Source organism: Rhipicephalus sanguineus, chromosome 4 (assembly GCF_013339695.2).
Source record: "Rhipicephalus sanguineus isolate Rsan-2018 chromosome 4, BIME_Rsan_1.4, whole genome shotgun sequence".
NCBI classification, from domain to species: domain Eukaryota; kingdom Metazoa; phylum Arthropoda; class Arachnida; order Ixodida; family Ixodidae; genus Rhipicephalus; species Rhipicephalus sanguineus.
In genome coordinates, this window is record NC_051179.1 from 104628113 (window position 1) to 104653074 (window position 24962).

The window sequence follows — 24962 nt, forward strand, 5'->3', positions numbered from 1 at the left end:
CCTAGAGTGGGCGATTGAAGTGCCATAGGTTCAGAACCTGCCGGGTCGTTTTTTTTTCGTAAAATTACTGCATAGTATTAAGTGTGTACGCTTTTTCCTGAAACTTCTGCCCGACTGGACCTTCAGTCAAGGTCAAAAGCTTGAAGACGACGACGACACAAGAAAAAATTCGGCAGATCCCACGTACCATGGGAATCGATGTTATGCGAAGCATGCGCAGGAAGATGACTGTGTCGCAAATTTTCACATTGAGCGAAACGTTACGGAATGACGCTAGAGAAATGTGCAAAAGGTATACGCACACACATATTTTGAAGAGTCGCACATGTGTTATACAACCAGTTGTTTACAGTTGCTTAACGATGCCAACAGCAACGTAGATGTTACCAACACCAGACGCAGTAAGCTGATATGTAGTGCTTATATTCTAGAATACTGCATAGCGCAAATTCGAATAGGACAATGAAGGAACACAGATGCACAGGACAGGCGTTACTCGCAACTAAGCTTTAGTCAGAAAAGTTTCTCTAGGTATATACATAGCCGAGTGGCACGCGCAGGCGCACTGCACGTACGTTACAGTCACAGTTGCAGTAGTTAGAGTTGCATTACAGTTGTTATGCTTATACGTATCCGGTATCACGGAGAAAGCACGCACGTTTAACGAGCCCGTGTGCATGTATGGAAGGGATTCTTGGCAGTTCTTGAATAAGGTCACCATAACCGTGATCAGTGAACACCAGCAGCGGGACAGGACTTGTTATCGGATCCGTTCGTGATCGCGGCTACGAGGGGATTAAGTGTAGTGAAGTGTGAGGTATAGTAGAGCTGGTGGAAACCGCGGATAGCTTTTACGACGAAATGATCTATGATGCCTCCTGTCCTGGACGTGGCACCGAGGTGTTGTGATGCCCTGTCCACATCCAAGCCGTCTTTCATGCCGTCTACGAACCAGGCGTTGTTGGGTTTTGATAAATCAATGCTGAAGTCACCGGTAATCATGAGGGGCATGGTCCTCTCGGCAGAGTTATTGTAGGATGCATTGACCACACCCGCCACGGTGGTCTAGTGGTTATGGCACTCGACTACTGACCCGAAGGTCGCGGGATCGAATCCTGGCCGCGGCGGCTGCATTTTCGATGGAGGCGAAAATGTTTGAGGCCCATGTGCTTAGATTTAGGTGCACGTTAAAGAACCCCAGGTGGTCGAAACTTTCGAAGCCCTCCACTACGGCGTCCCTCATAATCATATCGTGGTTTTGGGACGTTAAACCCAAGATAATAAATAAAATGCATTGACCACGGTTTTTGCGTAATCCACGTGGTAGACGTTGCAGACCACGTGGACGAGTGGATGGTAGCCCAACGTTTTCCAGGGGTGCTGTGTCTTCAGCTCCCTAACTTTCCTTGCGTCGGCCGCTGTGGTGTAGTGGTTACGGCGCTCGGCTTCTGACCCGAAGGTCGCGGGTTCGATCCCAGCCGCGGTGGTCGCATTTCGATGGAGGCGAAATGCTAGAGGACCGTATACTGTGCGATGTCAGTTCAAGTCAAAGAATACCAGATGGTCCTAATTTCCGGAGCCCTTCACCACGGCGTCTCTCATAATCATATCGCGGTTTTGGGACGTTAAACCCCAACAGGTACTATTATTATCACTTTCCTTCCGTGTCAGTGTGTATGTTCGCGATTACTGCGTTGATTGAGACTGTTATCACCTGTGGCACATACCCGCATAACATGAACTCTGGTATGCGGGCATGTGCCACACGTGACTGAGGGAAAGAGCTTCATTACGTACGCGACCGCTATTTTGCGTTATTCATGTCATCACCAGTGAATCGTGTTCGTCATACACTCATCCCGTGCTATGCAAATTTTGGTATATTACAACCTATGGAGACGACCGGGAGAGCGCCCAGACGTAGGCGGCTAGTTAGATAGATAGATAGATAGATAGATAGATAGATAGATAGATACGTAGATAGAAACGCCCAAAGTGCCTGAGGTTCGCTAAGAAATGCTTCGCATTTAAAATAATAATATTTCTGCCACTTAGGTAGGCAGCCTTGTGTGTGAAAAAACCTGTTTAGTAAATGCAACTAATATATTGGAACGTACAGGATCTCAGGATGATCCTCAAATACCATGAATCAGATCCATTGAACACCATGAAACGCGACCCCAAATATTATTGTTCTGGCTACTACAGCGGCACACTTTTGCGCATGCCATTCGTGGGAATCTCCACGATTACTGATGCAATATTTTCAGCATCAACACACCCTTACGAGGCAGGAACTTGGAAGCCCAGTGAGCGCATGTTTTCAACTGCAGGAAACACCATCACGACGAAAGAGACTGAAGCAAGTAAAGTCGCTGAAAAATTTAGGAGCAAGGTCATGTGGAACAACTTGTGTTTCTACATGACAGTCTGTAGTCTTTCGGTAGCCGTCACTCGAGGACATGAGCAGATTTCATTTTAAATGCGAAGCATTTCTTAGCGAACCTCAGGCACATTGGCCATTTCTATCTACGTATCTATCTATCTAGCCGCCTACGTCGGGGCGCTCTCCTGGTCTTCTCTATAACTTTTAATATACCGAATGACGATCACGATTCACTGGTCGTGACATGAATAACGCAAAATACTTGTCGCGTACGTCATGAAACCCTTTCTCTCAGTCACGTGTGGCACATACCCGCATATCAGAGTTCATGTTATGCGGGTATGTGCCACAGGTGATACAGACTCTCAACCAACACGGTAACGGCGAACACACACACTGACACGCAAGGAAAGTGATAATAATAATAATAATTGTTGGGGTTTCATGCCCCAAAACAACTATATCATTATGAGAGACGCCATCGCTAAGGGCTTCGGAAATTTTGACCATCTGTATTCTTTAACGTGCATGGAGATCGCACAGCACACGGGAATCTAGAATTTTGCCTCTATCGAAATGCGACCGCCGTGGCCGGGATCGAACCCGCGACCTTCGTGTCAGCAGCCGAGCACCGTAACCGCTACGCCACCGCGGCCGACGCAGGGAACGTGAGGGAGCTGAAGACAGAACACCCCTGGAAGACGCTCAACTACCACACACTCGTCCACGTGGTCCGCAACTTGGACTACATGGATTGAAAACTTGAACATTGACTTATCAGGACCTAACAACGCCTGGTCCTTATACTGCGTGAAAGACGGCTTGGATGTGGACAGGGCATCAAAAGACTTCGCTGCCACGTCCAGGACAGGAGGCATCATAGATCATTTCATCGTAAGAGGCATCCAGGATTTCCACCAGCTGTACTATACTTCGCACTTCACTACACTTAATCCCCTCGTAGCCGCGATCACGAACGGATCCGACAACAAGTCCGGTAAGCTGCTGGTGCTCACTGATCATGGTGATGATGGCCTTGTTCAAGAACTGTTAAGAACCCCTTCTACACATACACTGGTTCGTGAAACGTGCGTGCGTTCTCCGTCATAACGGAGAAGTATAAGCATAACAACTGTAACGCAACTGTAACAACTGCAACTGTGACTGTAACGTACGTGCAGTGCGCCTGCGCGCGCCACTCGGCTGCGTACCATATATCTAGGGAAACTTTCTTGAATGAAGCTTAGTTGCGAGTAACGCCTGTCCTTTGCATCTGTGTTCCTGCTTTGTCCTGTTCCGATTCGCGCTATTCAGTATTGAAGAATATAAGCACTGCAGATCAGCTTACCGCGTCTGGTGTTGGTAACACCCATGTTGCCGTTGGCATCGTTACGCAACTGTAAACAACTGGTTATATAATACATATAAGACTCTTCAACATATCAGTGTGCGTATACCACTTCCACATTTCTCTAGCGTCATTCCGCAACGTTTCGCTCAAAGTGAAAAATTACGCCACAGTCACCATCCCGTGCATGCTTCGCATAACATCGAATCCCACGGTACGTGGGATCTGCCGAATTTTTCTTAGTTCTTTCTTTCAATTTTCAATAAAACCTTTTGTACTCGATTCGATATTCGATATTTTTGGCCATTATTTGGCACTATTCGATTCGTATTAGATTCGAGATTAAATTTCACTATTCGCACAGCCCTAGGAATTAGGCAAGTAGGTTTACGTAATGCGCGTCAGAAGCATTGTATCTTGTCTCTTTTAGCCGTTCGAAATTTTACCTCGGTGGTCCAGTCAAAGGAAACTTTAGTAATTGTGTGCGACAGCACTGCAGGTGTAACGTCCGGAATGGTTTCCGGAATGGTTATTGAAGCTTACTAGCGGCGCATTATAATTGATTCGGGTGTCATCCGAAGTTTATTCTAACAAAGTCTATCAGGAGAAAAATAAAAGTAGGAAAGAGGTAATATTGGACTAATCATGCATCGCGCAAAGTCGTATGCTTGTGTTATCATGATGTCCTCATCTCTCTCTCGATCAGAAAGCTCTTTAACTGGGCAACTCCCTGCGCGTGTCTTTCGACTGCCATGTACAATTCACTAAGCGTTGGCGCTTTCTCGTTATTATCGGAACTGTTGGTTGATCAGCATATTAACGTGAGCTGTCATCCCTAGAAAATGAGTACGTACCTTGAAAAATGGTACACATTGAAATAATTACAAACAACCTTGCACTCTGAAATATTTACGCTCCTACAGAGCAATTGAAACTAGAAAACAATGTCATGATTTCCTCGCTTAAACCACTTTTCTTGCTCAAAGCAAAGTGGGCAGTGACGAAAGCTTTTTATAGCGCTAGTTAACCTGCTCTGCATAAAGTACAAGTTGGAGATAAGACGCAAACGAACTAGATAAATCAGCTGAAATCTTCAAGACCTGTTTCAAGTATACACACTGCAAGAACACATTGAGATAATTTGAGAACACGTTGAGAAGACATAGATTATTGTTGTAGTGTTTTCTTTTTCTTTTCTTCTTTTTTGCGAATTGCCAGGTTCTAAGCTTGAAAACTACGGTAGTCGGCATAAAATTTCTCATCAAAGTAGTAACCCACGGTAAAAACGAATGCACTTACGCGTGTTTTATATTTCTGCTTGAATTTAGACAGTTATGAGTGAAAGGGTAAATTAGCATCCACCCGCAATGTAGCTCAAAGCTGCACCTGGTGGGATTCCAAGGAACTGATTATCCGTAGTTTTGGGTATATACGGTGTGTGCCGCGTTCCCCGCGCACGTTTCAGATGCATCGCGAATCTTTCGAGGAAGCTACCTAGACGCCATTTAGAAAGCTCACTCCTCCCGTAAAAAGTAACGCATCTACTACGCCGGTGCGTGAAAGAGTGCAACAAATGCACTGAGGGGAGCCTATGCATGTTGGCACAGAAAGGGTTCAAAAACTTTAGGTTATCAGGCGCATCGTTTAGGCGACCACGTCGTTTAGTTTTTTAGAGCCTCGTCCGCATTGCGATATTTCTGGAGCGCGCGACCTCCTATGTATATGCGGTACACGGTGTCGACCATTGCTTACGCCTATACAACACGCCTGCAAGGTGCTACAGTGTATCGCGAAAGGCAGGAGTACGATATGAGGGTGTCGTAAAAACGATGGAGCTTGAAATCCGTCTTGAGGAAACATCGAAACTGTGGAAGCGGGATCAAAAACAGTAACAAAAATAGCATTAGGCGTTCAGAGAAATCGAGGTCACACGCACTAGATATCGTTATGGAACCGCTTACATAACAGCAGTTGCTTCGCCCCCCAGGCGTCGCATATGCTAGAGTACAGCCTTAACTCGTGTCAGAGTGTCAACGTGCTTTGCAACTCTAAATAAGGGGGTGCACGCTTGAAAATGGAACGCTGACATAAGACTGAGAGAAAAAGGAGACATCGCGACAGCGCTGCCTGTCAGCAGGAGGGAGAGAGTGAAATACAAATAAGGGAGAGGCAGGGAGGTCTACTAGAATCTAAACATCCGGTTTGCTACCCTAGAGTAGAGGGAGGGTGAATGGGAAAGAGTGACATAAATAATAGCGGAGAGAAGTGCAGGCGCGCAAGAACAAACCAAAGAAAAGAAAATGGAACCGTGAGTAGCAGAAGTATTATAGTCTGTCAATAAGCCACTGCCACGTAAAAACAAATATTAAAGCCTTAATACATTTCCGGTGTGACTACAGCTTCGGTCGGCATTCTAATCCTGTCTATTCCGATTAGGGCCAGTCTTCAAGCCTGGCCAACACGGCCGCTAGCGGCCACCAGCGGCCGTGTTGAGCTGAACACTAACACTGAAGTGCTCCAGTGAACACACTCCATATCTTGAGTGGTTCACCGCGAATAGCGCCAAGAGCGCTACTAAGAGCAGCAAGTTACGTTATTTTCAGCGTTTTCTGGTGGGATAGTGTAGGCTTCACTGTCGTGGTTTTTGCGCATCAAAGATCACAGACCCTGCATACCGGTCATCCGTCGTTGAACCACCAGTATATTGTATTGCTTTTACAGGAAGAACAGAAAAGGCTGCTTGAACGGTGAAATCACGCTCAGAGCACAAGTTAGATATCTCGCTCGCGCTCGAAGGCCGACCACGCGCCTATTCTTGACATACAATGCTGTTTTATTGTGCGCACCTAGCGCCAGGATAAAGGGCTCCAGCGAGAGTTTCAAAGCCCTCATGGTGCTTGACTCATCCACAAGTTCGACTAGCGATACCAGAAATACGGAAAAAAGCACAACCGCTAGCAGGAAGTTCTCAATACACGTATCGTCCCCCGTATGCGCCGATTATTCACAGAGTGGACAGAGCGGAACAATGTGAATGGGATAGCGACCGCCGCTGTAGCTCAATTGGTAGATCATCGGACACGTTCATTGTGCATTTCATTCAGTCGCGGCACCAGGCGTCTATCATGCTATCCTGTCTGTTTTGTGTGAGATGGTTTGCAGAGCTTTTTAGTTAGATATAATGCAACCATCGGTAAAAAAGTTTTATGTTTACGTTCGGTGTTAGTGACGATGTCACTAATATAAACTAAAGATATCATGGACCCTAAGACCGATCCTTGGGGGACCACAGACGAGATATGAGCAATACGAGGTGACGATTCATCGAGAAAGGGGCATCGTGAACGCCGGGAAAATCTGCAGCCCAAGCTGAAATGCTCCATGTGCCAATAATTGCCTTTGGTTTCGCGATGAACCTGTGACACGCGCGACAGAACGCTTTGTTTAATTCTAGAAATATTTTATCTGTTTCGCTGCGATAGTCGATCGTCCGTGCAAGGTCGTGTGTAAATTCAGTCAATTGACATGCCGCCTTGAAACCCATGCTTGTTAGCTCTTAGTACGGTGTTCACTTTAAAATATACTGTAAGATATGTTTAAATTTATGTTCTAGGATCTTGCATGATGTATTAGTTGGGTAAATGGGTCTGTAGGTAAACGGGAAGTTTGTCTCCTTACCTATGGAATGGGATTACCTTTTGCATTTTTCCAGTCGCTTGGCACACGTGCAGTTGAAAGCGATATGCGATAGATAATGCCAAGGTATCTGCTGCACCATTCCGTACATCGTTTTAGGAATTCGTTCGGGACGTCGTCAGGGCCACTAGATTATTGCGGGTCTACTGCGAGTAGAAGGATAAAGACCCCCGAATCAGTTAACTGCGTCAATGCTGGAACTTGTAGGGATGATTGAGGGAATGCTGTAAATACCGATTGGAAGTAGTTGTATGCATTGGCTTGAACAACATTTTATTCGTTGGGTCGTTTGTGCGTCAAAATATTGCGTGCGCGCAAGTGATCACATATGCTGTGTGGATTCTATTTGGAGAAATTAGGTACGACAGTATGCGACTATTTTTTTTCCGGTTTGGTTTAGCTTAAACTTGAGTTCCTGCGTCGCGCTAACCAGCTTACATGTCTCAGTACAAGATGTTTCATATCGCAGTATGAGCGGGACTGCGAGGTCTACCACCAGAGTACAGGCCTCTACCCAATAAGACCCGGAAGACCAAGGCCATGACCACGACTGCGGCCACTGCTCCACCGCCCGTGATCGTGATGCAGCAGCCAAGGGAGCCGCCGATCTCCAGGGGTCATCTTGTGAGCTTGCAAAAACGTGGCTCGATTCGTACCAGAGGACTGCAATGTTCAACAACCACGACCTCAACGACAAGTTGCGCGTTGTGTACTTCGCATTGGAAGGCGGCGCCGAGACCTGGTTTGAGAACAGGGAGTCCACCATGACAACGTGGAACATCTTCCGGACCAGTTTCGTCGCAGCGTTTACAAGTATCGTTCGAAAGGAAAGGGCCGCCGCTTTACTCGAAACATAGGTGCAGCTCCCGAATGAAAATGGGACAATCTTCGCAGAAGAGATGACCAGACTGCTCCGCCACACCGACCCTGACATGACCGAGGAGGAGAAATTCCTTTTCCTCATGCGACAAGTAAAGCAAGAGGTCTTCGCTGGGCTGATGCGGAACCCACCCAAGAAAGTCCAAGAATTTATTTCGGAGACAACAACGATCGAAAAGACGCTAGTAATGAGCACCCGACAGTACAATCGTCTCCTGATTCCTCTCAGCGCAGCTGCCCAAGCCCTCGGCTCCGACAACCTGCGCGAAACCATCCGACCATCGTGTGAGAGGAGCTGCGGAAGCTCTCTTTTCCGCAGGCTGAGGTGACGTCGATTGCTGAAGTACTGTGCGAGGAAATCTAGCAGTCACTTGGTGTTCCTCAGCCGCCCCAGCCGCAGCCGCGAGCTGCCAGCTATGCTGCTGCAGACCGTCGTCATGCTGCCTCTCCGAGCCCGCGTCAAGACACCGCACCACTACAGTGCCATCGCGAGACACCGCGCCACCACCGACGCCATCCCGCCTGCCTTTCGACCGGCGCTACGCACCGACAAAAATCAGCATTTGGCGCGGCCGTGACAGCCACACCTACTGCCACTGCCAGATGGGATTGCGTGGTTTCGCCATCAACGCACCGCGTCCACAGCAAGGTGAACAACCGCGCGACATCGCTGACTAGCTTCCAAGAGCACAGAGGACACCCCTACCACCATCGTGTTCGCCGTCGCCAGGCCGCTACATCTCTCCGCAATGCCCGCTCTACAGCGGCCCTACCCGATCTCGTTCCGCCAGCCCACATCCGGGAAACTAAAAGCAGCAACCGATGCAGGTGTGGTTGCTGTTCTTCGCAATACCGAAGATTCTCCGCCGCCGACAACGACACCGCGACGAAACCTAAGACCACGTCGCAAACCAAACGGAGCTCTGAGGACGAAACTTCGTGGCCTGAAGACCTGACGACGCGACGTACAAGCAGCAGGAAAAAGCCGACCTAGCCGTGACCCGACGCTGCGACTTAACCGCAACGCAATACGACGGACTAGCGACCTCGACGTAATATTGAACGGCCACAACATCACCACTCTCGTCGACACTGGAGTCGACCATTCCGTCGTCAGTGGACCGCTCGCCGCGAAGTTGAAGAAAGTAAAGACTCCTTGGGAAGGCCCTGAATCCCGGACCGCTGGAGGTCATCTAATAAGCCCGGCTGGAATCTTAACAGCAAGTGTAACCAATGGTAGCAGGACTTATCCTGAGAGCTTTCTAATCTCACAACATTGCTCCAAGGCGGTGATACTTCGGATGGACTTCTGAATCACCGCGGTGCCGTCATCGACCTTAGATCTGAGTCAGTAACACTAACCTCAGAAAAAGGGCTGCCGCCCGACAGGACGCCAAGGAACCATGAATTGAATGTCCTTGACGACACGCGCTTATTTCGTGAGGGGGATGGTTTGTATGCCTTGTGCTTTCACTGCGATGTCTGCGCTGAAGTTACAGAGCGTACGAAGGTCACTTCGCTCGCTGTTCAAACAGAAAGGAGCGCGCTGTTCAAACAGAAAGAAGTAACAACTGTGACAGTTGTTAGTTCACGCTCGTCCTGTGTATACCTGTGCGTTCGTTTCGTGCGTCCTTCTTTATGCTTGAGTAGTGCACTTTAAATGTCGAGCTGTAACACTTGATAGTTCACGCTCGTCCTGTGTGTGTCCTTTTCGTGCGTCCTTTGCGCTTGAGCGACGCGCTGGAAATTTCGACCTCCTTTCCGTTCTTCGCGTTACATTCCAATTAGTTGCTATCGAATTAATTGCTTCGCCGTTGCGGCGAAACTCACTTTTTTTCCTGACTTCGTTATTGTTCCTTTTTTGTGACGCATTTTCCCTCTTCTATTTAAGTATCGGGAAGATGCTTTTTTCAAAAGAGGACAATGTCACATGCCCTCCTTCCTTTCTATTTTTTATGTTGTTGGCCCAATTGCACGTGGAACTACTGCCTTCCGCAAACCGCGCCCGAATGAATGGGCACCTTCCGATGAGATTGCGCGCACAAAGCGAAAATTTGGGCTGATTCTAAAACTTACGCGGCCTCTAGCGATAACGATGCAATCTTCAATGCCACATGTGTAAATGCCAACGCGCTTTACCGCGTGGCAGGTTACTCGACGGCCGACGACTGTTCTCGCCGCTGTCAGTGCGCAGCGTGTATCGCTTGTATTTTGAGTATTCATTTTCCGGTCACAAGTTCGCCCATATAGTTTCGTCTGGAACACGCCGACTACTGCCTTCGTGAACGTCACGACCACGTGGCAATGTCAATCAATCAATCAATCAATCAATCAATCAATCAATCAATCAATCAATCAATCAATCAATCAATCAATCAATCAACTTTATTTCCTTTGGACAGGAGGAGTACCGGACTAAAAGCTTGAGCAGCTTGACGATGTCCCGACCTTGTTACAAGTTATGCCAGAGGGGTGCTGTTTATTTGGCATCCTGCATGGCTTTAACTGTTTCAGCTCGGATATCCTTCCACAAATCTATGAAAGAAGACTTTTTCTCCGCCTCCAGAATCCGATTTTCCATCTTACGGAGCAGGTCGGGCGTGAAATAATCCTTCCAGCTTCCGGTTTTGCCAGTTCTAACGAGCGCGTACTTGTTCTCGTCCCCTCCGTGGCCTTCGACACAGGTCACCTTCCTGCGAGAAAGCACCTCGTTCCCCACCGTCTTACCTCTGTCTTTCAAGTCAACCACCACCACATTCCGCATGTACTCGGGCTGCGATCGCTCCAGCACTTTCTGAAGTAACGCTTCGTCCTCCTCCAGAGTACGGCCGTACTGCTCGCCCAGGAAATACGCCAGCCGCAGCGCCACCTCGCGGGTGTTCATCTTGAGTTCCTCGTAAGTCAAGAAGAACACGTTCGGTTCTTCCCTCAGAGCATAGCCCGCTGCTACGTGCTCAAAGTAGTCGCCGTAGCCAAAATTGCCACTTACAAATGTGTCGACAAAATCTTCGAACCTTCCCTCTCGGAATTCGAAAGCGCTCAAGTTGGTCATCATGTGGTAGAAGGATACGCAGACATCCCATGGATTGCGGGCCATGTAGACGTACTTGCCTTCTTCGGTCATATTACGCTTCTCGAACATCAAATGCGTAGCAAACGTCCTCAAAGGTAGAGACGACTTGAAGTCATTGATGTCCGTGTACTCCATGAAACGCCATTCTTTGAGGAACTCTTTGTACGTTGTCATCTCTTGTCCATTCCTGAGAATTAACTGCGTGATGTACATAACCCAATGCGTTCCACTCTTCGGAAACGTGATTTGCACGAGGTCTCCTTTTTTCGCTACGAAGTTGAGACCCTCTCTTAGGAAATCTGGATTCAGGGAGATGCACCTCGGAACTCCGTCTATTATCTGGCACGATGGCTTCTTCCTCCTGTTCATTGTCGCCAGGTGCTTCTGAAAACAGTAGAACAACATTTTACCACCATGTACTTAACTATTTTATATTACACCACATTCTTTCATTTTTACCACAGTTTTCGTCGTATTCTAAGTGCACATTGAAATAAAACACGAAGCAATGGTAGACTAATTAAGCCATGTAAGCACCTTTTCTTAGCGTCTCGCACGCGTTGATTACGTGAAGAGATGCTGACGGCCATATTTCACTTACCCCAGTTGAGGTTGAAATAACAGGGCGCATACGCTAAGTGCAATGTTTAATTGTCTGCTTTAGTGTTTTAGCTGCTGTGGCTCTACAAAGGCGTCTAAAACTTTCTATATTATTTAGAAGGTTTTTAAAACAATAAAAGTTAGTTGTTTTAGTTAACTGCTTAGTGCGCAACGGTATCGTGAGGTTGCTGCGCTCTGTGCAGCGCATACTACTCCGACATCTGCTTCTGAAGCGCTTGAATGTCGGAAGTTTTTTTTTGCGTTTTGTAAATATGATGCAAGGCCACGTCAAGATAGCGGCAGCTATTGCTGACATGACGTTGGCATGACTTCGTGACTGCAGACTGCTGACATGGCGTTGGTGGTGTACGAATCGCGAACGAGGGCAGCCGCTGGAAGCGCCTTCAGTGTTAACTTCGTAAGTTTGGCCACGTGACACTACTTTGGTTTGGTAGCACTTGGACGGTTTGCAGTAAACCTTATTGTTAAGGAGTTTAGGATGCTTGTATTTGTATTTTTTTCCTGAAACGTAGTCACCCGTCGTTTATATGGTTTGGTGTCGTATTGCAGCAACAGGCTTGTTCTAAGCGAAGCTTTTATGAGAGACAGATTTCGGGCGTAGCAGTGGCATAGTTCAAGCAATATACCCCCGTTATTTATTGCTGTTTTATTCATTGATATTTGTGACAATGCCAAATCGTAGAACAGGGCATATTGCTGGAGCCAACGCTCCGGCAAAGGACTTGTCTTCGTCGCTTGACAAGTGTTCTTGTCGAAACGCGGGCGCCAAGGACATTGCCTGTTCAACGATTTATCACCAGTTTAGGCCGCCATCTTGTCCCGAACTTCTCATTTATAACGTAAGTACTTATATGGTTTCCAGTGCATGACAAGTAGACAGTCAAACTACTCCAGTATAAGAGCAACGCCCACGTCATGGCGCTAATTTATTTGTGGTATGCCGGCAATAAACAAGTGATGAAGCAGCAAGCTTGCGCGGCTACTCTAACCTGCGGCCTCTGCCGGCCAGCACGACAGCAGCGACTGGTCTACCGCGACGGGCTTCACGAAAAGCAGGCTTTTCCTGTGGATCTGGAAACAATTCAATCCTGAATGATAAGGAAACAATTCAATTTCGGTCGATGTTGTGCATATAGGAATGCAGAACACATAGGTGCTTGCTTATATTAAGGGCTCAAAAAATTCACAGAATGTGTGAGTTTTTTGAAAATGCGCGCAGTTGCTTTAGAATGAAATAAAGTTCTGCGAGGATTGCGCGTTTTTTAATTATTCTGTACTGAACATGGGGGGAAATAAAAAAAGGTGATGGCAAGGACTTACTGTTCCCGTAGAGTGAAATGTTCAATCTAGGTCGACATTTTGAGGTCGCTGTACTTAACATATTTGGTCAATTAAGCTAATTGAGGAAAGAAATCTGCGAAGTCATCTCAAAATGTGCTCCTACCACCAGACGCGATTATATCTGCCAGACCTGCCGCAAGACGTCATGAAGTGGGAACGGCAAAAGATAGGCGTAAACGCTTGTGCGCTTGTTTGAAATAGAAACGGATAAAACACCGTCATTTTCATGCAGCGCCAGAGGACACGTTCTACGTTCTATTAAATACAACTGTTGCACTGCTTACAGCAATCATAATAATTGTTGGGGTTTAACGTCCCAAAACCACGATATGATTATGAGAGACGTCGTAGTGGAGGGCTCCGGAAATTTCGACCACCTGGGGTTCTTTAACGTGCACCTAAATCTAAGTACACGGGCCTCTTACAGCAATCATGTTCCTACAATGCTGACTTTGTAACATGCGAGAAAAAAATATCAATACCATACTCAGGAGCGGTGAACATCAGCGCATCACTAATATGTTTAGTCTATTTCGAGTCTAACAAAATGCTATGCGGCTATGGTGAGAATTAATAGCCATGCAATCAAGAGCACGAAAGTGTTGAAGGAAGCTTCCAGGTGACAGGGTTGACACCTTTGTCATATCTGTAGAAAAACAGTAACACGTCGATATAGGAAGAAAAAAAATGCTTCAGAAGGAGGTAGAATTCTAGTGAACGGCGCTTATTGGAATAAGGGTGTCGGAATTTCCGGTATTACACTGGTATCTCATTGTAAACGATTGAATGACTTCTCACCTGTTCTTTATTTGAAAGCACGAGTTCACTGGGCAAAATAAGGCTTTGGTCTTGGGCAAGCTTTGCACCGCAGCACAGGAATAGTCGAGTCCTGTTCCTTGACTTTAGAGAGAAATTTGCAGATAGTGATGTGAGTCGTGCACGAGGAAACTGGCAAATGACTTGCGCTTGCGGACTAATAGCTCTTTTTTATTTGGCTGGAGTCCTCAGAGCCGCGGGCTGCAAAATGTGTACCGTATCAGTCTGGCAGCCCTGACCCTTTCTTTTGTTTTCTCGAAGCCTCACAAGCTACGATTCCTTATCAGTGTTGGAGGACAAATTTTTGTAGTCGTGCTTTCGTTCCCGTCGTTTGTCGTAACGTAAATAGGTGTAACGATAACTGAACTGGTAAATGTACCATTATCTTCTCAAGCACGCATTCCATGCTCACTGAGCGAAGGAAAGAGTTAAACACACTCCGGCGACCTCTCCACATGGTAACGTATTTGGTGCGCGCTCTATATTCAATAACAACCTTGCGTTTGCTGCTCACACGACATTGTCTGGTGTATAAATCGTCAGCTATGTCTTCCTATACACGTGTAAATATACTTCAAACCTGAGAATGCTTCTCTGTATTGCAAAACCCGCAGTAAATGCGAATCAAATAAGGCTGCAATATTACCACTATTGAGGACAATTATTGAGGACGATTGATGACGATGACGTTACCTGCAAAACACACGCTGTAAGCTTATTTTCAAAATTTTAACTATTTATCGCTATGAAATCCAGCTTCAAACAATATATTGGCCCATATAGCTGGGAGTGAGTTAATAATGACCTGTGTGATGTATACGTAAATTACTCATAGGGCCTGCACGAAACAGGGGGATTGATCGAAGGCTCATTTATTCTGTTAGACATAACCTCATAAAACCAACACACAACGAAGCTAAGGAAGGTATAGAGGATATTACTTGTATTTTTTCATTGTTGTATTACAATTATGGCACAAATTTAATGGAATGAAAGTGTATTACTACGCTACAGTTAAAACATGCAAGTAATGGCTCCTGCACCTTCCTTAAATTCATTGTCTGTTGGTTTGATTAGGTTGATAGGACCCGTGTGTGTTGTGCTAGAAAACGAGGAAGCGGACGCTAGTGCACTTGCGAAAGTGCGCAAACGCGGAGAGCTTCGGAGGTAGAAGAGAACGAGGGAAGCACATGGCGTTCGGCGTTCGAAAACCTCATATTCAACCAAATTTGTCAAGCTCATACTTTTTTGTATTCTCAAACTACTCATTATTCTCAACAAACCAATTCGACCCCTACGTTTTCATAAAAAGTCAAATAATAAATGTAAAGAAAATATTGATAATAAAAAATAGTTTTTCTTTTTTATATTTTAGATATTTTACCTTGCTTCCCCCAATTTTTGGCACATCCTCCCGATTGGATGTGAGCGAGACCACTATACAGTGAAACCTCGGTGATACGATCACAGCTCATACGAATTTCGAGGTGATACGATTTTTTTGTTGGTCCCGGCTCAGGCCCATTGGCCTGCAATGTAATGGAGTACGGTTGTTGCGAACCGATTTTCACCCAGCGACGTTTGATACGAACGTACGCTATCGCCCAGGTACGAAGAGGTGCTGTGAAGAGTTGCGCCAAGCACGTGCGAGCGGGGGAACGCAAGCGTGGGCATGCGCGCCGTACCGCCAAATCGTCAGAATCACGTAGTAAGAAAAACACTTTCCTAAAGGTGGAAGAGGACCGAAAGAAGGCGAGGACGGTCTTGGCGAAGGAGTCAGGCTTCACAATGTCAACATACGCGACCGTTGAGGTCGCACTTGAGTGGGCACGGTCGTAAATCTCCCCCCAAAAAACACCCCCAACACCTACGCGATAACAAAATCAGAACACAGGACCGTGATTCTGTAATTTTGTGGCCTCGATCCATCGCGCCAAAGCGCTTCTTTCATTACTTTCGCTGCAGTACTCCGGTGTGATGCAAAAAAAAAAGCATGCCCCGCCATGGTGGTTTAGTGGTCATGGCGCTCGACTGCTGACCCGAAGGTCGCGGGATCGAATCCCGGCGACGGCGGCTGCATTTTCTTGGAGGTGAAAATGTTTGAGGCCCGTGTACTTAGATTTAAGTGCACGTTAAAGAACCCCAGGTGGTCAAAATTTTCTGGAGCACTCCACTACGGCGTCTCTCATAATCATATCGTGGTTTTGGGACGTTAAACCACAGATATTATTATTATTATTATTATTATTATTATTATTATTATTATTATTATTATTATTATTATTATTATTATTATTATTATTATTATTATTATTATATGCAAAAAAGCATACTAAAATTTGGAAGGGGCTACTGTTGTCGCAGGTCACAACGCACCTGGTTCATTAATTAAATACGCGCGTACGGACCGTATATTTACGAGTGCTGGTATGATTGCCGACATCTAAAAACTTAACTGACAATCATTCAGGGTTCTTCCTCACGTTGCTGCGGCCCTGAGAAACAATAGATGAAAATGTACGCCAGCTTTCTTTAGTCGCATGCAAATTTTTCATGCTTTCTGGTGATACGAATTTCGGATGATACGAATATTTTTAGTGGTCCCGTGAGATTCGTATCACCGAGGTATCACTCTACATCTATATAGGATCTACATCTATATCTGCGATGCAATCGGGTGATCAGGCCGAGAGTCAAAGTTCATCGACACGGTCCATAAGTGAAACGTATGAACTGCACGTGCCCGTTTATCTTATCTGCCTTCAAAGCCTCCCATCAGGAACGCTCCAGTTTCCTCGATAGCTTTTGGTATTCGTCACTGACCTCTTTGAAGGCTTCCCGCATCGCTCATCACCTCGCATGGCTCAAAGTATTCACCTCCGCCATGGTTGAGCCTGTGTCCGCCTAGACTGACGTTGACAACGGCACTTCAGTTATCAGAGACCGTAGCTCCTGCTTATCTGTGTTTGTATGTTGGCTGTAGCGTGTGCTTCTCTTGTGTGCATAAATTAGCGTTTGTAACCTGCCAGCAGCCTCATTAGTTTGGCTGGGTCGTCTACGTTCAGCCTGCAGATCTTAATCACGCGTTCATATAGCTTGAGACAACGTGGAAAGGCGCGTGCTTGTATTATCATGCTGGCCTCATCTCTTGTCATTCAAAAACTGCTTTTACTGGGCAGATCCCATCGCGTGCCTTTTGATTATCATTACAGTTCACTAAGCGCTAGCGCTTTTTATTCTTATCGGGATTGTTTCTTGTTCACCTCACTCACTCACTCACTCACTCACTCACTCACTCACTCACTCACTCACTCACTCACTCACTCACTCACTCACTCACTCACTCACTCACTCACTCACTCACTCACTCACTCACTCACTCACTCACTCACTCACTCACTCAATTTTATTTAAAGTACGCCCTGCAACGCCTCCGTAAGCTCCGACACAACGTCCTTACATTGATCTTACTATTGAAAAAAAAAACAATGACACCGGATTCTGCCAAGTATAAGCGGAATTATCTCACAGCAAGAATTCTCGCCAGTGATCATAAGCTTTAAAAAAAAATCACAAGCAGGAACTGAAACAACGTGACAGTGTGGTTTATTGGTAGAAAAAATATGGTCATAATTATACATAAATGTCATTCCTAAAATCACATAAAAAAAAGTCCGACGACAGCTTTTTTTATTGTGCTAGCTAACTCACTTTGCATAAAAAGGCTTAAGTCGCAGTTACGACGAAACGAACCAGATGCATAAGCTGAAATTTTCAAGACACGCTTCAAGTACACACCAGAACACATTCAGAACTAATAGTTATTATGCACATATTTCATTTAGAGGGCAGCTCTTAAGCGTCCTTTCTTGCGTTCAGCGCCATTGCCGTTGGCGTCGGCGGCGTAACCAATAGAGCGAACGAGCACGAAAGTGAGCGAACACGGAGTCTGTCGATATCACGAGCCACTGGCCTATAGCCTCGCTTTCTTCCTCCGTCACGCGCGCTGGCCCCTCGATCGGAGCTCGTGCGCATGCAGGGCTGGCACGTGCACTGCGGCTGTCTTCGCTTGTCGTAATGGGGTTGTCGGCATTTTGCTTGGTTCGAGACGCCTGCGATGCCAGAGTGGTGTGCGTAGCGCTCAAGCGCTGGCAATTTGTGTGGCAATATGTAACGAATGTTGCACTGCTCCAACTGCGGATAGCCAAAACTTCAAACACTGTTGGCGTTGTCCCAACACGAAGCTGCGCTCAGAATTCGCATTAGGCAGTATCGTAGTCGTCGATGAATTTTTTTGAAAACAGCTCAGCTTTCGACTTCAAAACTACTTCGGTAGGCATAAAATTGCGTGGCAGTGTAGTAGCAACACACAGTAAAAAGGAATGCATTTACGCGAGCTTTATATTTCTGCTTGAATTACAATGGGTCTGGGTGAAATGAAAAATTAGCATCCGCCCATTTGTTAGCACAAAGGTGTACCTGGTAGCCCACCAGGTGCATGTTTGTGCTACGAAATGGGTGGATGCAGTGGTGGAAACTGATGGGATGCCGCGGAACTGATTTTCCATAGCTTTGGGTATGTAAAGTATGGGCCGCATCCCAAGCGCACGTTTCAATTGTATCGATTATCTTTCAAGGAAGTCACCTCGAAGCCGTTTAGAAAGCTCGCTCCACACGCAGCATTTAACATGTCCACTACGTTGGCGCGTGAAAGAGTGAAACAAATGCACTGAGGGGAGCCTATGCACGTTGGCCCAGAAAGGGTTAAAAAACTTTATAGTCATCGGGCGAATTGTTTCTGCAACCACATTGTTTGGTTTCTGAGAGCAGAGCGTAGCTCGGCTGCACTGCGGTATTTCTGGCTCACGCGGCCGCCTATGCACATGGTACGCCGACAATCGCTCACGCCTAGAAAACGTCTACGCACTGCCACAGTGTATCGTGCAAGGCAGGACTACAATCTGAGAGTGTCGCGAAAACGAGGGAGATTGAAATCCGCGTTGAGGAAACATCGAAAATGTGGGAAGCGGGATCGAAAACAGTAACAAAAATTCCATTAGGCGTTGAGAAAAATCGAGGTCGCACGCACTAGGTATCGATGTGCAACCGCTTACACAACAGCCGCTGCCTCGTCACCAGTCGTCGCATTGGTTCGAGTACCGAATTGACTCGTGACAGAGTCCCGCCGCGTTTCAGAGCTCTAAACTATGATGGTAAATGCTTGAAAATGCAGCGCTGACAGAAGACTTCGAGGAGACATTCCGCAGATCACGCACATTGTGGGAATCAATTTCATGCGAATTATTTGGGGAACAGCAGCCTACATCGGTTTTTTTTTAGTGAAGCATTACGAGGTGGACCGACGTCTTTGGGTAAGATTAGTAGTTGTGCGCATATCGTTGGCTTGGCAGGCAGGCCGACTACATTGGTGTGTACAGGTTAGCTCATGGTCCGACGTAAGATCACCACTCACGTCAAAGCGGTCTGTTTTATGGCAACGGAGAGCACGCTACGGTTCGACGATGGGCATATTGTAAGCACTTGTCGGCGCATTCGAGCAACGCTTGACCATATCTTGCGGCGTCAATGTTCATTAGATTGCTATAAATGCAGACAGGAAACACTACAACAACAATGGCGTTGCCCCGACATGACACTTGCATATGGTCTTTGTCATAAGCAGTTTGAAGCTGTGGCGGGGCTCTGCAGCAGGATCATGAATGTCATGTCTAATGTTTTGGTTTGATTTCGACTCGAGCCATCGTTTTCGACACCGAATTTTCTGCAACATGACTTCCTTAACGAAAGTCTTTTCTCATTGTCCCTGGGTTGATGGAGATTGTGAATCACCCGTGGCAAATACCCGTATACCACGGGCCGTCTTATGCAGGTGTCCGGCGGAAATGACTTATGACGCTTGCGTCAGGCAAGTAATGTTATTCATGCCCTGACCTATGCATCGTGTTCGCCATACACCCATGTCTTCCTATGCCAATTTTATAAATGGTCAAAATGCATTTCGTTCACAAAGAAATTCTTACCATTTAAAAAGGAACACCGACCACCAAGAAGTTCTCATTAGACATATCGTCCCCGTATGCGCAGATATTGACCGTGTATGGAGCTGATCTCCAAGGCAGCTGAGCGGGCCGCTAAGAGATATGGCATCGATCATTGCTTCTTGCGGAACGCTAGGTCCAGTACAGTGTCTTCCCGTGTCACTGTGATCAGACGACCGAAATTCTCTAAGTTCGCTGCAGTAGTTCACGACACGTGCTAGAGTCCATCACTTTTGCAAATGTCTTCAAGTGTATAAAGAATGGTCTCACGCCTACGTGGCTCAGTATTAGGTGTGGACACTCCTCGGCTTGCATGCAGAGCGCGTTCGACCAGATAAAGTAACAACGGCGCCGTTGCTATAGCAACCGACGCAGTCGGCGGCAACGCCGGCGTCCGCTGCATGTCTTGTTTTTCGCTCGTGAAAAACGCGGTATGCGTTTCTAACTTGAGTTGCTGGCGTGCCGTAGCCGCGTTCGCTGACTAGGAAATTCAGATTTCCCGCGAAGCGCCAGTTGCTACGGGAACGCGTTTTTGTGTTGAAGTTGCATCTTCCCGCCGGTAGGTATCCGCTGCCGTCAGCGGCCCGACGGGCTCTCGGCGTTGTTACTTTATCTGGTCGATCGCGTCTCGCGAGTGTCCTCACCTGAAGAGTATATATCTTACACCGTGCTCAGTATGAATGGTGTCCGAGTATCTGGCACTGTTGAGTGAAGGTCTGTGACGTCAACTTGGTCCAGTGGGTGCGTGCCGTTGTAGGTATGTAAATTGCAGAAGCCCCTCAAAAATCCAAAGGACGCTTAAGCGTCGCATTTGAGAGCGGAACGCGAGAGCGGTTCGCGCCCCGTTCGCATCGCTTTCTCATTCGCTTGACATGCTTCTGTCTTGGGTGCATACCTCAACCATGCCGTGAGGAACCCTCCTCTGAAGTCCACTGCAAGTACATTTGCGAAGTGCCCAATTCAGCGTTATTTGCGAAGTAGCGATGTACCCACCCTGTTTGCGTAGCAGCGAAGTACCCACTGCGCGTCTTAAAGGCAATATGTGTACTTACGGAGCTGCAGAATTCGTCGATTTTTTCTGTGGCTGGTGATAACGATGGTGAATGGTTGTTGAGCTTTTTGGCATTGTTGAGCAGTGAAATCACTGCTATATGCAATTTACATAGTGTGATGGCGAGTGTGATTCTACGCTTATGCCACTCAATATTGCTTCTGTTAACGTTACCCCTCGGCTGTTATGACGCCTGTACAGCGTCTTTTCCCAAAACTGTTTCAAGTACTCGTAGGCATCAGGGGTAGAACGCTTGACTGCTCGCACAATGTCTGGGTTCGATATCAGCACATAACCTGACTCTTATTCTTTGCATCTATCGTACTTTATCGCTCAGGATCAACGCCGCAGACACCACATTTTCTGTTACATGGGCGTTTTTACATTATCGCGTTACGATTTATCGCTGTGTGCGCGGGATGTAATACTTGTCATGCCTGTCCAGATAATTTTGTCACATAGCATACACCATATAAGCATATGTTTTGTAAGGTTTGATAAACGGCTTAAAGAAAGTCATGGACCACCCTCTAGCATGGAGAAACCACATCCTGCGGAAAGCAGGCGCTGCTCTGAATAGCTCAGCCAAATTTTGCAGTCGTGAGTGGCAAAGAGTATTTATAAACGGAGCGCAAAGTTTAAACTTTCTTAAGTGTGCTGCCTTCGTACAGAGGCCCGTCGTCGCTTCCTTTGGTGGGCGGGGCGCCAGCTGTATGTCGTCATAGAGCATATTGCTGCCATTGTCCGAAAGATGACATAAACCAAGAGCACCGTTTGCATCACATGCGCTTCTTACCACGGGGCGTCGCCACGTGCCGGTGCCGCGCTCCATACTATGCTAACATCACACAGTCAGCCACACTCGCCCACAGGAATCACAACGCGCGAGAGCGATCGCGTTTCATAGCGCGCGCTCAAGGTCATGACACGCGCTGACGTAGCTTCTTTCGCCTGTGCCATCCCTCCCTGTGTAGCTTCCAGCGCGCTCGTCGGGACGAGGGAAGAGAGAAAGCGTTGAAAACATGGGACAAATCCCTGCATCTCCGCTCGTTTTGAGCAGATTCGATAAATTTTCGTGCAGTCGATTCGTGTTAGAATAAACTCCGATACTGATGTCATTTGGTGATTACTTGGAAAAGTGGTTCAAGATCCATTTCGGCGTTTCACTACCCTGTCTGTGAGGACAACGATGATGGCGGTAAAGACGACATGATCGAATGAATGGTGACAACGGCAAGTCGTTGTACATTGGCCTTCTCTCACTTGTCTCACCTCTGCATTGACTTGATGCTTTTGTATTTGCAGTGTCAGCTGCAATCCTAGCTCGGCGCTCCGATATTACTGAAGCCGCGTGATATATGTTGCCGAAGAATATCACTGGTATAATTGTGAAGGAAAAAACAGCGCTAAAAATGGACGAGGACTAAGGAAGAAAACACGACACAGGAAAGTGTTTGTGTCGTGTTTTCTTCCTTAGTCCTCGTCCATTTTTAGCGCTGTTTTTTCCTTCACAATGATGAATCACCAACTAGCCTAAGTTTCTCTTCTAGTGCACTTGTATAATACAGAAAAAAAAGAGATTCGCACCTTGACAAGACCCATGCCTTGCCGTTGTACTATAGCACTGACATGCTTAGCATAATGCCTTATCCCCATGATTCCTTTTTTTTTACAGCGTCGTCTCGTTTTGTGTACACAGACAACTAGCAGGCGTCTCGTGCCAGTGACTTCGAGTGGTGCGTGGCTCGCGATCGGCTACAAGAGTCCACACCCAGCAAGCATTCCCTGACATTCGCGACTACGTAAGCCCTCCGCGCGTCGACGTATTCCATAGTACCGAACGATATATTCACGCGATAGCGTTACAGTCCTTGTCGCAGAAAAATTCATACAGTCCCTTACGCCTAAGGCGACTCAAGGTGAAAGCCATCTTCTTTTTTTAGTGGATTGTGTTAGACAAGCAGGCGATTATACAAGCACGCTCCCCAAACTCTACGACTGTTCTTTGGTTCGAACTGTATGAAGGGTCACATAGTGAGCGAGCGCGCTCTCCAGCGCTTTGTGCCCTAAGGCTACCCTCATTACTGATCTGGGCAGCCTCCGTGTGTGTTCCAACTAAGTGTTCATTCTTCTCTTTCTTACCCTTCCTCTTTCTTCTCTATTATTCCCCCTTTACCCAGCCCCCGTGTAAGGTAGCCAGCCGAGGCAAAGTTTGGTTAACCTTTTCGCCTTTCTCTCTCTGTCTCTCTCTCTCTCTCTCCTTGAGCGCGGAAACTGCGTTTGTGCGCGTAACGTTTAGTTGGCGCCTACCTCTCACGAACAATGTGGACTGGGCCCGATAGCGCTGTCGTGTGTCGCTATTAAAGACGAACTTTTTAACGTGATATCGTTAGCTGGTTTCGCAAAAATTCAAGTGTCGGCGGCGGCGTCGTTGGTTGTGAGCGAAAAATGAGCATGGTTCGTGAACAAAAATTTCGGATAGATTTAAAAAAAATAATAATAAATGGTCGGTCCGAGTGAGAATCGAACTAAGACAATTCCGCGTGGCAAGCAGTGTTCTACCACGCAGCCACGCCAGTGTTTGAAAATGCTCTGTAAAAACAAAAACAAAAAAGAACGCTATAACAATGTCATGTAGTAGGAGGAGTCTCTTTAAAGCACGTAATATTGCGTGTCAGAATGGTAGAATCACACCAGGAGTCAAAACATGTTAAATGTGCAACGACTGGGTTGTTTCAAGCTGCCCACCCATTACAAAATGTGGCTGCGCAGGAGGTGAGCGTGGTGCCTTAGGAACGCGCAGTGGGTATTTCGCCAATTCGCAAAGGAAAGAATTATGGCGTAGTGGGCACTTCGCAACTGTGCTTGCAGTAGGCATTCTAGGATCGTTTGAAACGGCCAGTGTTACGCGCAAAAAGGTTCCTTTCCTCGCGGCGCCGTTGAAAGCCACGCGCACGTGGTCCGATTACGCTATCGCGTTCAAGTCTTGAAGGCGTAGCTCAAGCGTCCTCCAAGTGTTTTTTTTTTTTTATTGAGGGCGAAACTTTCTTTCCCCTCTCTTATAAAACAGGACAGCAGGAAAGAGAGCACACAAAGACATAGGCGGCCATTGTTCATTTGCATTGAATTATCGCTTAGCACTATGCCAGCAACACTCGAGGTCATGTCCGTTATCACGAACGCAGCTTGCTATCTCTCTGCTGTTTACTTGTGTCCTTGTCAGGCTCTCTTCGTTGACGTATTTTGACGAATGACGATTACATTGTTGTAAGGAAGTGCAAGTGCTTCGAAATACTATCGGTTCTGGCCTAGCGGGATATCTGCGAAGAAAATAATGGTGCTAGTGGTGTATCTCCGCTAGCAAGAAGCTAATTAGTGAGAAACAAAGAATGTGGTCCTCCCAACCACGCTTCTCAAAAAATATTACGGCTAGCGAAGGAATTGCAGAAGTTGCTTGTGGACCAGTGTAACCAGACTTAATGGTCGCTTTGAGGCAATGCCCGAAGCGCCATCCATGACAACTGTTACAGCGATCCTCTCTTAGTCTACCCTGTGCCGCCGCCGCCGTCGTCGTCGTAGTAGTAGTTAGTAGTAGTTAGTAGTAGTAGTAGTAGTAGTAGTAGTAGTAGTAGTAGTAGTAGTAGTAGTAATAGTAGTAGTAGTAGTAGTAGTAGTAGTAGTAGTAGTAGTAG

General features: G+C 46.8%; 1 protein-coding gene across 1 annotated transcript in view; it reads right to left on the minus strand.

Moving 5' to 3' along the window:
• Positions 1-11751, minus strand: part of LOC119391457 (sulfotransferase 1B1) — a 124907-nt gene extending 113156 nt beyond the window's left edge. The window contains exon 1 of the mRNA XM_049414849.1: positions 11417-11751. Coding sequence (XP_049270806.1) covers positions 11417-11751 — 335 coding nt within the window. The remainder of the gene's footprint in view (positions 1-11416) is intronic.
• Between the last annotated feature and the right edge of the window lie 13211 nt (positions 11752-24962).